General features: G+C 34.2%; 2 protein-coding genes across 2 annotated transcripts; one reads left to right on the top strand and one right to left on the bottom strand.

The window, feature by feature from the left end:
* Window positions 1-7,814: 7,814 nt before the first annotated feature.
* Window positions 7,815-9,737, top strand: LOC145087855 (large ribosomal subunit protein uL1z). Its single transcript, XM_079025947.1, has 6 exons — window positions 7,815-7,914; window positions 8,191-8,229; window positions 8,660-8,879; window positions 8,959-9,124; window positions 9,218-9,423; window positions 9,514-9,737. The coding sequence occupies exons 2-6, from the start codon at window positions 8,225-8,227 to the stop codon at window positions 9,565-9,567; spliced, it is 651 nt and encodes a 216-aa protein (XP_078882073.1). The 5' UTR covers window positions 7,815-7,914; window positions 8,191-8,224; the 3' UTR covers window positions 9,568-9,737.
* A 748-nt stretch (window positions 9,738-10,485) lies between these two features.
* LOC145087854 (Protein kinase superfamily protein) lies at window positions 10,486-13,301 on the bottom strand. The gene is made up of 12 exons (XM_079025945.1): window positions 12,971-13,301; window positions 12,793-12,897; window positions 12,548-12,605; window positions 12,372-12,452; window positions 12,169-12,237; window positions 11,825-12,072; window positions 11,664-11,735; window positions 11,462-11,578; window positions 11,311-11,392; window positions 11,082-11,128; window positions 10,915-10,996; window positions 10,486-10,751 (listed from the first exon to the last, which is right to left on the bottom strand). Exons 1-12 carry the CDS (start codon window positions 13,189-13,191, stop codon window positions 10,668-10,670), a joined length of 1,266 nt encoding a protein of 421 aa, XP_078882071.1. The 5' UTR covers window positions 13,192-13,301; the 3' UTR covers window positions 10,486-10,667.
* Between the last annotated feature and the right edge of the window lie 261 nt (window positions 13,302-13,562).

Below are 13,562 nucleotides of genomic sequence, written 5' to 3'. Positions count from 1 at the left end.
ATACTATATGGATGGAAGTGAGATGTAACGTTTTCCTTGGTAAGAGTAGCATCGGGTGGAGGCAAAACCCCCACACACTAGACCTGGCAATGGGTCGGGTTTGGAGCGAATCGACCTTGATCCAAACCCTTTTAACAAATTCCACAACCCGATCCAAACCTGCTCCATAACCCGCAAGGTTTTGAATAATCTAACCCATACCCTTATCCACCGAATCAGCAGATATCCAAACCCGCCCCGTAACTCGTATGTTTTTTGAATAATCAAAAACATTTTACTTAAATCATAAAATCACAGTTGTTAAATAAAACAAATGTTGATTTAGAAAACACATTATGTACTCGAAAACTTTCGATTGGAATTAAAATAATTATTGTAGTTACTTCCAATTGGTTTTTGACCATCGATTGCATTGATAGAGAATAACAATTACAAACTTTCTTCCAGTTGATAAATGAATTTATTGTTTTATAAACGAAATTGGTGTTTACATGATGAAATATAAATGAAATGACATCATGATTATTGGTAGAAGACTGGAAGTCTAGAAGTTGAGTCCCCGTGTCCTATATATAAAGACTTTCGATTGAAATTTAAAGTAAAATTTAGGCAATATAAAATATAACTGTATAATTCTAAAATTTATATGGGGTGGGTTATAAATGGAGATGATCGGTGATGATCCATACCCGACCCTTTTAATAAAAGGGTTAGTGGGTACGGATCGTTAACGGGTAAACGGATCAAAAACTATGCTCCAAACTCATATAATTGTTAAGGGTTTGGATCGGATCAGGGTCAAAACTCGCTCCATTGTCAGACCTACCACACACCATACCTTATAGTCATTATCATACCTTATAGTCATATGTTTGTACGCTAGAGAGTAAAAAAAAAAACAGAAGGTTTCCAATTCGGCCAACAAAATATTATTAATGTACAACAAAAATAGTTGATAGCGACCTAATGTTGGAGAATGATTTGAAAATTATAATACATAATCAATTTAATTAGATAGACCGAAAACTTTAAACAATCTGTTAATTTTGGGTTGGATGTGGGTTTCATCGTTTTTTGTCTGATTTATTGTATTAATCTAACGATAACACTTCTATTCTTCACTGTAGTTTCAAGAGAAAGATTGAATAAAAAACTTAACAACATTTTTTTCTTATTTTTGGGTTGTAGTTATGGATGTCAAATACTTTTGTGGGACCTGATTCTGTATAGGATTAATTTTTTTAAAAAATTTGGGGTTAGGGGCGGGAATGGGATTAAACCCCATTTTATTTTTCGCACCGGGGGCGGTAGTGGGTATTTTCGTCCTGTACTCCCACGGGTCCCCACTAATATATTTATATAAAAAAATTTATATAAATAAATAAATATATATATATATATATATATATATATATATATATATATATATATATATATATATATATATATATATATATATATATATAATACATTATCTAATTTTAGTGTTTCTTGACTTTCTTCCACTTCACAGCATAAGACGATACGATAGTGAATTGATCATATATTTTTTGACATGTCGTACTTTTTTATAATGTTGGATTTGTCGTTTTGTAATGTTGGATTTTAATTTTTTTAGTTGTTAAAAAACTAGATTTTGAGCATTTAAAGTTGTGAAAAATGGTGTTTTAGCCCAAAATATAACAAAAGTTTTTAGCAAAAAAAAATCAATTTTAAGCCTATAAAACGGAGGAATGGGGATGGTATCGAAGGTGATGAATGTATTCAGGGGCTATGTAAAGGGGGGATTCGAGGACGAGGGCAATATCTAATTTCGGGGGCGGGGGGCGGGGACAACTATTTTCACTCCCGTTTTGTCTCATTGACATCCCTAGTTGTAGTAGACTAATAGTGGAAAACAATAAGTTAAGTTAGGTTGATTAACTGATTTCATATGTAATATTTTTTTATTCTCTTCCTTATTAATAATATATCCGGCTTTCAAAAAATGATAAGGTAACAACGTAAACACTCATCCAAAATAACATACAAATTGTATGCAGATAATTTATCATTATGAAAAGTTATTCATTTGATTGTATAGGTTGTCGACACAAATTATCAACTTTTCCTCATTTTTCACATTTATGTCGAAGCTATCATTGGTATTAGTAGAAATGCAATCTAAGGAGACAAAAGGCCATAACGTTGATGAAGGTGGATGGACAAAAGTTCGACAGAGAAAGCATGGCAAGGACAACAAAATTACCTCCTTTTATGTATCAAACATCAAACAAGATACCATAGTAGACATGTTGTACGAAACCTTTCACGAATATGGAAGTCTGGCGGACATATACATCCTTGGAAGAGAAAAAAGTGGCTCTTATTTTACATTTGTGAAATATGAAGGTGTACGAGATGCTTTAGAGATGGAAAATAGACTCAACAATGCAAGATGTAGGCACTGTATTACAAAGTTTAGCGTATCCAAGAACGAAAAGGAATCCAAAAAACCATTTTAAAGCACAACCAACATCAATAAAAACACCCTAGGAACACATAAATAAACATAAGAGACGGAAGATCCTACGCCAAGGAAGTCATGGGTAAGAGTCATGGTACTTCCAATCCCCTCGTGGAATATGTACTACCAATAGTTAAACCAAACAAGGGCCCTGCTATGGAGAACTTTAACCAATCATGCCTCATTGGTGAGGTTTCTTGCTTCGATCATCTCATGGACCTCCCAAATCTGATACATGTCGATGGTAAGGTCCCCTGTAATATGTATTTCGTTGGTGGCATGAAGATTGTATTGAAATTCTCTAATCATTCGGTGGTTGAAAATTTCCTTAAAGCTAACTACAATTTGAATAAGTGGTTCAAATGGTTGGATTATGGCATCACTAATGATCATGGATTTAATAGGTTGGTTTGGATCAGGATCCATGACCTTCCAATCCATCTGCGTGCAAATGAAAATGTGGTTGACATTGCAAGTAACTTTAGTGAGGTTCTTGAAGTAGATGGTCACAACTAACATGCATTAGACCTTATTGCTGCTAATGCACATATCTTGTCCACAAATCGGAGGCTTATTAACACAGAAGACAATTGCTACTTCAATGAAAAAATTTCAAGGGGGGGGTAGTCGAATGCAGAGATGCTTGGGATCTGATTTCTAGCTACCACAAAGGTGAAACCCAGTAACAGGAGGAAAATAATGAGTTAGAAGACGGTGAAGAAATCAAAGAACAATCTGCATCTAAATATGATAATGATGGTATTGTTGACACCTGGATTAACGATGTGGAAGAGGGAGAGATAGCTGCAGTTTGGAGTGTCTCTTTGGTTATGGCGAACACAATGTGCATTGGAATCGACGGTAATTCATTTAATGCTAAAGATGATCGGTCGTGTAGGGAGTTGGAGCCAAAAAGTCCTGCCAATCCCAGCATGTCGGCTACACACAATGTGTTCCCATCGCATATACCTAATTCCAATAGCCTAATTCATAGGCCCACTCATACTTAGTGCATCCATGATCCCAATCCCCGATTACCGATCTTATCCATTTCACATATCTGAATTATACCGGAGTGTATCCATTAGGAGAAATTAGTATCCCTAAAAAAATTGGTGAATCCACCAACAAAAAAAGATAGTTGCGATACCCAGACCCCCACCCCCATTTCCATTATTCCCCATTGCTTGGATGGAGATTTTAACCTAAATGTTGATGTTCCAAATCCTAGTATCAAATTCTCTTGTGATGATAGCTCCTCCACCTCCAATGAAGTTGATTTTATCACCAAGATTGGAAGTGCAGTCGGATTTCAAGTTGATGCTGAAAACACATAGGTTCTGTCTAAGATTCTCGACAATGAAGCTCAAGGTGATGAAGTCATCGATGGGTTTCAGTGAATGATCTTTCATTGAACACTAGGGGGTGGGTGAATCCCACAAAGTGGAATGGATTATGAACATAAAACAGATGCATAATATTGATTTTGTTGGTTTGCAGGAAACTCGTGTATCTTATTGCAATAAAATTATAATAGTATTGGATGTTGGGGCTCAAATAATTTCATGTTTGAGGTTGTTAATCCAACTGAAAGGTTCGATGGTCTTTTGTTTATATGGGATCCTGGTATTTTCTCCAAAATCAACTTACTATCCTCCATGTATTATGTGGCCTTTGTTGGTCATTGGGAAGAATATTCAAGAATTACAATAATAGTCGATGTATACACCCCTTAATCAATGTCCGACAAAAGAACTCTTTGGGTCGAGCTGTTGAATTTAAGGAAAGCCTCTTCCGTTATTTGTTTGTTTGTTTGTTTTTTTTTTTTTTTTTTTTTTTTTTTTTTTTTTTTTGGAGATTTCAATGCAGTTCGAAATACCCAAACACATATTCAATTTGAAATTTTGCAAAACATCGACGAAATATTTAATGATTTCATTGCAGATGTTGGACTACAAGAATTCCAAATGGATCAAGGTTGTCAAGATCGGGATCCTACGTAGAATCGTTTTTGGGTTTGCAAGATCGGGATCGAGATCTTAAGATCCCACAAAATAAAACATAATTTTAATTTATATTTTTAAAACATGAAAAATATTTCAAACATTTAAATTTTCATTCAAAAGTTATAAAAACCTCAAAATATTAGTCATAAGCCACAACACAAAATGATAAATGGTAAATTGGTAAAAAAGATAAAAGACATAAAGTGGTAAAAAAAATTCCAAAAAAAAAATTCAAAGGATGGTAAGATCGGACCGAATCGCGATCCTACGATCCTACTAACGATTTTACGATCTTACCTGCGATCCTACTCCAAATACGATCCGTTTACGATCCGACTCGTTTTTCATACTTAGGATCGTAGGATCGTAAAATCCTACGATTAGGATCGCGATTTTGACAACATTGAAATGGATGGTCATAAATTTACTTATCTTAGAGAAGATGGATTCAAGCTCAACAAAATCGACAGGTTCTCGTTTGCTCCAATTTTATGTCTAAATATTTGATATCATCAGTTCTTGCTCTCCCATATAATACTTTGATCAATTTCCTTTAACTCTTAAACCTTCTAATGCTGATTTTGGTCCCCCTCCTTCCGATTCTTTAATTCGTGGTTATCCAGTAACAGTTTCAATGAAGAGTTTTACAATTTTTGGGCTTCGTTAAAAGGTTTTGGAGCAACGGATATATACTTGTCAGTGAAACTGAAATATGTCAAAAAGATCTTATGTGAGTGGAAACAAAATTTACAAAAACAGAGCTCGTATGAAGAAGTTACAGAATTTACAAAAACTAGAAATTCACACGCATACGTACGCGTTGCGTGACGCATAACCTTTTAGAAAGGCGACACGTGGACCACCAGGAAAGTGACACGTGGTACGCTAGGAACCACCCATGTGCACGATGGACACCTCCCATTTTCACGACGCACAAACCCTAAAAAAAACCCTATAAATAGAGGAGCATCCCTTCACTCCTCCTCACATCTCCATGATCTTTCCTCTAAAATTTCCGCTCTTAAAAATCTGAAATTCCTCTATATTTAGGAGCTTTAGCGAAGCCTTGAATCGTTAGAGGGTCCAAAAAGTAGGAGCTCTCGAGTCGTAGTTATGCTAGTAAAATTTTAGGACTTTTGTCAGGAAATTTTTGTAAGTTAAGCTACACTTATTTTATTCAATTGTAACCTTTAATTATAGTCATAGTGGTTATTATGAACCTATAATTAAGATTTATCAGTGATTCCAAGTCATTATACTGATTGATCTACTTACATGGATGATGTCTAAGCTGGAATTAGTAAGGTGTTTAAAGTGGAATTTCCAAATAGTATATTTTATATACCAAACGGATCTTATCTTCGATATGATGTTACCTGGTTGTCCGTACTTGATAGATCTTGATATAGACATTGAGACGAATGAGGAATCTAGACTATTATTAGTTTCCAAAAATATAAAGACTAAGTCTTAGTAATATGAACCTAGGTCGCGTCAGAGGAAAAGCTAAAGTACCAAGGCGAAGTTCTGCCCAAATTTCGAGGCATCCACTTGATTAAGTGAGTACATGGTTATTTTCATTTTACACATAGATATGAAGTATTTAGATAATTAAATACTATGTGTGTCTATTATATGCAATATGTGTTGGATGAACCTATATGATAGGCGATGAACATTAGGAGAAGTCCTTAGCGATGAAAATATAAAAGGGGATGTTAGATGATGAACCTTATGAGAAGTCCTTAGCGATAAAATGCGTTGTAGGTGATGATCCTTAAGAGAGGTTCTTAATGAACATAGAAGAAAATGTGGATGGGTAATTGGGTTAACTGTTTGATAATTAAACATATTAACTATATTATTGTGGGTTGAAAACCCTATGTACTCACCATGTTTCCCAGCCTAACCCACTCAGCTTCTTTGTATCCTTGGTAGCAGTATAAACGTACATGAATGATGAGAGATTCAAAGAGACATAGATTGTTAGTGTAAGATATTGTAAATCCTGTTTATACTTATGTTTTTTGTATTGGTTATGACATCTCATAGTTTTTAATAATCAATTAAAACCTTCACAAATACTTTTATGGGATCGATTCCGCCAAATAATTTGTACTATGTTTTAAATAAGCATAAGTAAAAATAAATAAATAAAATGACTGTAAAAATTGGGATGCCACATAGGTAGTCTCGTTTAAAGAAAATTTTCCCCACTTGTACAAGATTGAATCAGTCAAGAGTTGTGCACTTACTGATCGATTATCAGCAAGTGAGTTTTCTTGGTGTTGGAAACTGCCGCCCTCCAACTCGATTGAGCTTCATGAACTGCTTCAACTATACAAGGACATAAGTGATATGAATACTATTAAGGAATCTTTATCATATGGTTTTCGTTTTGTGCTGACAAAAGATGGCAATTACATGGTAAATTGTATGAGGCGTATCATAGATTCGAAACTGATTTAAAGGGCTACAAATTTGTTGGTTAAAACTGATACCACTAAAAGTTAGGTGTTTTGTGTGGCATGTCATGTTATGGAGAATTCAGTGTCAATCACTCTAATTGCGAGAGGGTTACAAATATCAAATCAGATGTGCACATTATGTAACAATGATCTTGAATCAGTGGATCATTTTTTTATTCATTGTGAATTCGCCAAGGTTGTATAGTATTGGATCTTTAAAGATTACGAATTAGGAGCTTCACCAATGTTATAGAATTCATTAACACAAGTATTATCTGGGCTAATTGTCAAAGGAATAAAGTAATAGAAGATGTTATAATGTTTTGTGTATTATGATATATATGGATCACCAGGAACGATAAGACCTTCAAGAATATTCGCGTTGTTCTAGCAAGGTCGCAGATGATATTATCTCAAATTCATACTCATGGTGCGAACATATGAGCAATATGAGTTTGTGGGGCCGAGTGAAGTTGTTCGCCATTTGCTCATTTATCTATATACTCCTGATTTTTTTTTCCTATTTCACCTTTGTATTTTTTTTTCTATTTGTTTTGTTTCTCTTGTCATGTTTTAGTTATTTGCTAATCATGATATTTGCCGTTTAAAAAAAGTAAAAAAATTGGATTTTAGTTTATAAATTTAGTAACGATTATTCATGAACAAAGAAAAAACTTAGACTATTTATTTATCCAAAGCAACAAGTATTATATTTATACATAAAATAAACTAACAAGTTAATGGGTTTGGGTCATTTATTTATTTAATTTACACCGTTGAAAAAGATAATGGGTTAGCTAAAAGCCCAAACAGTACAGGGCCCATTCGTGTGATTTAAGATTTAGGGTTTCATCCCATTCATAATATATCAGCTGTTTTTGGTGCCTAACTACATCGGCACTTTCAAACCCTACTATCAGGGTTCTTCCGAGAGGTATGATGTTCTGCAGTTTCGGCGTTTAATTTCATCATTCTTCTGTTATTCGCACTCTAATATCTTTTGTTTGACACTCGGTATACCATATTTCTATACAACTTGACGGTAGATGATAAAGTTTTGTTGTAATTACATGTTTACTGTTATCTAACTAGCTTGTTCTTATTAAACAAGCATATTGAATTAGATCTCATTGTGTCGATGTGTTGATGCGGTGTCTTCTTTTGATGTTGATCGTTGAGTTAATGATTTTTCGTATTTGATCCCTGGCAGGAGCGAAGCTTAACGAAAAGTCAAGTTTCCGAATATGAGGTATGTTTTTAGATTAAAGCGTGGTAAATTTTCAGTTTTTCTAGCGATGTTGAAATTTCTTATTAAGTTCTGGTACTTGTTTTTTCTAAGTTTATGAATGGAATAGCGCGCAGATAGGCATGTAATTTCGTGACGTGAGGTTTCTTTTTTGATCTAGCTGAACGAAGATTCCATTAGTACTTGCTATAGGTTTTTATTTCTAGAATGAGGAAATGTCATATGATTACAAAAAAACGACGAAGTTTGTGCAAAGTCGGTGTTTTTAACATATGATATGTAGTGCAAACTTTGTTCCTTTATTAGTTTGCAGAATTGAGTGATGTTCATGAGTGATAGAACATAAAAGCTATGACTTTGTGAACGTATATTGATGTAGAAAGCAATTCTGATTACATAATTAAATTTTGATTTGTTAATTCTGTTTCTGCAGTAAACTTCAAAGCGAAGCCTTGAGAGAGGCTATTACTCAAATCACTACTGATGCTAAAGAAAAGAAACGGAATTTCACTGAGACCATTGAACTCCAAATTGGGTTGAAGAATTATGATCCACAAAAGGACAAACGTTTCAGTGGCACTGTGAAATTGCCTCACATTCCAAGACCTAAGCTCAAGGTCTGCATGCTTGGAGATGCCCAGCATGTTGAAGAGGTAATTTTTCAAATTCAGATTTTCTTAATTGCATACAAGGAGAAATCTGACTTATTATTACTATTGAATTGGATTACAGGCTCAAAAGATTGGGCTTGAATACATGGATGTTGAGGGTCTGAAGAAACTGAACAAAAACAAGAAGTTGGTGAAGAAGCTTGCAAAGAAACATCAAGCTTTCTTGGCTTCTGAATCTGTCATCAAGCAGATTCCTCGTTTGTTGGGCCCTGGTCTAAACAAGGCTGGTATGTGTATTTGATTTCATTTATTGTCAACAAATGATATATGCTTATTTACATACTTTAATTTTGATTGTGTAATGTTTATTAATAATGCAGGTAAGTTTCCAACTCTAGTTTCACACCAGGAATCTCTTGAGGCAAAGGTCAATGAAACCAAAGCAACTGTCAAGTTCCAACTGAAGAAGGTTCTTTGTATGGGAGTTGCTGTTGGAAACTGCAGCATGGAAGAAAAGCAGATCTTTCAGAATGTGCAAATGAGTGTCAACTTCTTGGTTTCTTTGCTCAAGAAGAATTGGCAAAACGTGAGTGGTTTTTTATTCTTTTCTCATTTAATGACCACATGTTTATTTATTTTTGTTTGTGTGCTGATATTAGTTTTATTGGATGTATAGGTGAGGTGCTTATACTTGAAAACAACAATGGGAAAGCCTGTTCGCATCTTTTAAGGAGTTTTTATTTGTTCTTGTGTTTTGATTTTGGGTTAATGTTAAACAAGGTCAGTCAGCACTTGAGAAAAAAATGTATTTCCCTTCAACAGGAAATAGTTATTTTTGGTTTGTTACATGTTTGTTTGGTAATGTTCTTTATAATATTAGACTTTCTTCTTTAGACATTATATCGAGATGTTTGTCTTCTATTTTGTCTCGAATGATATTTAAATGTCAAATGTGACATCTTAAAAATGTCTTGTTTTTTATTTTTTTATTATGAGTTGTTCTTTGTTCAACTTCTAGGTGTATGAAAATGATCATTGATCATCTTCATAATAATAGGCATAAAGCAAAATAAATCAGAATTTTTTTGTTAAAGATGTTGATTGGTCTATTTGTCCCAAGAACATTATTGTATATCAATAATTAGAGTTATAAGGATTAATGTTTATGTAGTCAAAAAACAAAAGTCGTTTATGGCATCAAATAAACTCAAAATAGTCGGTTATATTTAGACGAACTAAGAAGAATATGGCATTTTAACCTGTATAGCTACGACTTTATACGAAGAAAGTTGTTGTGATAGATCTATAGTTGCCGTGTTCGTTGAATTATTTAACAAATAAATACATCCATTATCGAGTCAATATAACCGTTTGTAAGTTGATGTAAAATTTTGGTTATATTGTTGTTTATATGTATACGTATGCAACATTTTTAAAAGCTCAATCATAAAATAATATGTACTAGCCTAAAACACACATGATCCTATTTTCAACAGATGATCAAGAGAAGATTGTAGTCTTTGAAGATTATTTGTAATTAGCATCTTGTAATTTATAGATGCTATGCCGTTCATTGACTACAGAAACAAGTCTCATGTTAATGTTAGAGCAACAACCTATTAACGAATAATCACTTGCACATAAAAGCTAAAATTTAATGACATTAATCCATATAAAGCAAATCAATTATCGTAACATATAGAAGAATACTTGTATACGAAATCATAGGCTAGGTCCTGTAATAATAATAATAATTACATAACAATATTATAGTCGTTTCATAATTCATACTAACTCATTGAAGAATCATATTTATATGTGTTTTAAAAGCTATAGCAGAGCACCAGTCAAGAACCTGTGGTTCACTACAGCTTCAGCAATCGGCCTGTTCCTGAAGTCAGGATTCAGCATTGCCTGCGTTCATATAAATTACAAAGTAACTAAAACATTACCATACATTTTGATTTTATTAAAAAAAACATATAGATCTAACAGCTAATACAAAAAGATTATCATACATTTAGATTTAAAAAAAAAGAAAAGAAGAAGAAGCATATATTAGTAGTAGTAACCTAACCTGCAATAGTTCCCAGCCAGCACCATCACCCACATCCAAAAACTTAACAGCCTCTAAAAACCGATCATCCGCTAAGCAATACCTATCAAAACTCAAAACATAACCAAAATGTAGGGCTAAGGCTTTAATAAAATTTTGAAATAATACAAGAAAGAAAGTATTTTTACTCTCTAGCAGCTCCAAGATCAAGTTTGAAAGTACTTTCTAGAAGCCTCTACAAGTTCAAACCATTTTAATATTATTACAATATGATGGCAAAATAAACAGAAGCAAGGCTCATGAACCACAGAATAGGATGGAAATTGCAACTTCTCGTCTGTGAAAAGACATTAATGCCCTCCACAACCTCATCATTAAAATTATCCGTAGAATGGTTTTGAATAGAATGAAACTTACTTGTAGTGAAAGGCTATCAATGATCCCGGCTTCACAAAATGGAATAAAAGCCAAGTAGGCAAAAAGAAGACCAGCTCCATAACTGTAAAAGGAATAGATTAAGATTAAGATTAAGATTCTTATAGATTATTTTAAGGAAGTAGAGTGTTACATATCATCTGCTATTCCAAAAGCCCTCTTCTCCATAGGACTAAATGCCCCTGCAGATCTTGCTCGTCTCCAAAGACCTTCAGACAATCCTCCAGAATTTTCCTCTAAACTTGACATCCTACAATCAAACAAACATTATTTATTCACTCAATTTACCTCCATAACTAATCAATATAAATTTATGTAAAAAGCATAAACCATACTGTATATCAACTGCAAATGCAAGATCACGGAGCCTTGGAACAAGGTAAGCAGCATCTTTATCTACCATTGTACTGAAATATGAACAAACACACACACACACGTGGGTTTTGTTTAGAATTAGATTTCTTATATAATGAAGTTGAAAAAAAGGAGAGCATACTTGAGAACAACTGAAGCTGGACCAACACTTTGATGTAACATTTCATTGTCATGCATGAAGGCTAAGCCACGAAAAGCACCTTGAAGGAGATTAATTATAAAAGATCTTTTGCGTTTAATATATTGTTCTTGTTCGAATGGATTCCAGAACTTTTGTTCTCCAAGAGCAAGATTCTTTGAAACTTTTTCACATGAAGCTTTAGCATAGTCTGCAGCACAGTATTTGCCATCATTTCGAAATGCAAGCCACTGCTCATCATTAAGATCGATCACACAAATGGTAGTCAGCATTCGTGTAAGATGAAAACATTTAAAGGAAGTAGAAGGGTTGATGAAATTGATAACCTGCTCTCCTGTTTTTGTCTCAAAACCTCCTAACAAGATTTGGATATTGTGGCAGATAGGTGAACAGCTCTGCAGAAAGTATTGTGGTTAAAGAATGTAAACATGATCCTCTATCATAGTATAATTGCAAATTCATATCATATGTAATAAGCAATTAATTCATATTGTTTTTTCATTAACTGAAACAAAAGCTGCTAATGTACTTGAAGGAAAGCATGAGTTTTGAGCTCATTTGAGGCCATCATATCAGCCTCAACACCGCCTACTTGTTTCCCAGGATAAACCTACATCATAACATATTCAATAAAATTTCCACACCAAGCAAATGAATCTCATTATCTCAATCAGTAATGAAGCAGAATATGATGAAGAAGATAACCTTAAAGATGATTGGAGTGCCCCTGCGTGGGCCCTGTGTTACTCGTCCTTCGTAAAGCCTGCAGAAAAGCTGTCACGGCAAATATCAATAGGAAGAAGCAATAGTGGAGTTGAAGGAAGATCAATTCATTTCATATCAATCATGATCTGAATATTAATTTCCAGAATGGTAAACACTTTATGACTAGTTATATCTTGGAATAATGGAATTACGGGATCATCGATTATGGTATGGATGATACGGACCTGATTTGCACATCGCCTTCTCTAACATCCTGGAATCTCAAACCCCCTACGTCATTTGCTTGTGATGAATTTTCAAAATCAGGTCGAGATTGAAGACCTGAATAACTTCACAAAAAGCTTTCTCAAATCAAGAAGCTTATGGTACAGCTTGCGCTTGAATGGGTGAAATATGGCTTACCTAGTGACGTTCATGAACCCGTAGCTTCCAATTAACCTACCGACTTCGAACGATTCTGGATTCATGATGAGGCTTGCTCTATATTTTCCATTTGTTCCAGTTTTTTCCTTCTGCTGGAACTTCAAATTGAATCCCCTGATAACTACAGGGGTGTCGCCAATGGATGAAGGGTGATACGCAGAAACTCTGCAAGCAGATACACACCCCGCGGCCATTTTCATCAGCTTCCTTCTCCGTTTGATGCTAAATATGGATGGACACACCGGCAGTTGAACGACGACGATATCCGATAAGATAGGGCTGTTTCTCCGTACAACTTATGGATAATTTTGTATTTTATTATTTCTATAATCGTTTTTTTCTGCAACATAGTCGATGCAAAAAAAAAAAAAAAAAAGAAAAAGTCCTACGCATAGCACAAAAGTTTTGAGTCTTTGGATGTTTAAATTTTAGTAAACATTGTATTAATCAGAAAATAAATTTAACCACCGTCTTCCGCTTAAGGGTAAGCATTTGAACCGAACTGGAACGGTTTGACACAAATTGATGGATGCTTTCTAGGAGAAGGAGTATAAGGAAGGGACCTTGGACC

This window comes from Lactuca serriola, chromosome 2, assembly GCF_051521515.1.
Source record: "Lactuca serriola cultivar US96UC23 chromosome 2, Lser_US96UC23_V15, whole genome shotgun sequence".
In the NCBI taxonomy this organism is placed as follows: domain Eukaryota; kingdom Viridiplantae; phylum Streptophyta; class Magnoliopsida; order Asterales; family Asteraceae; genus Lactuca; species Lactuca serriola.
This window is presented reverse-complemented; position numbering and strand designations above follow the sequence as displayed.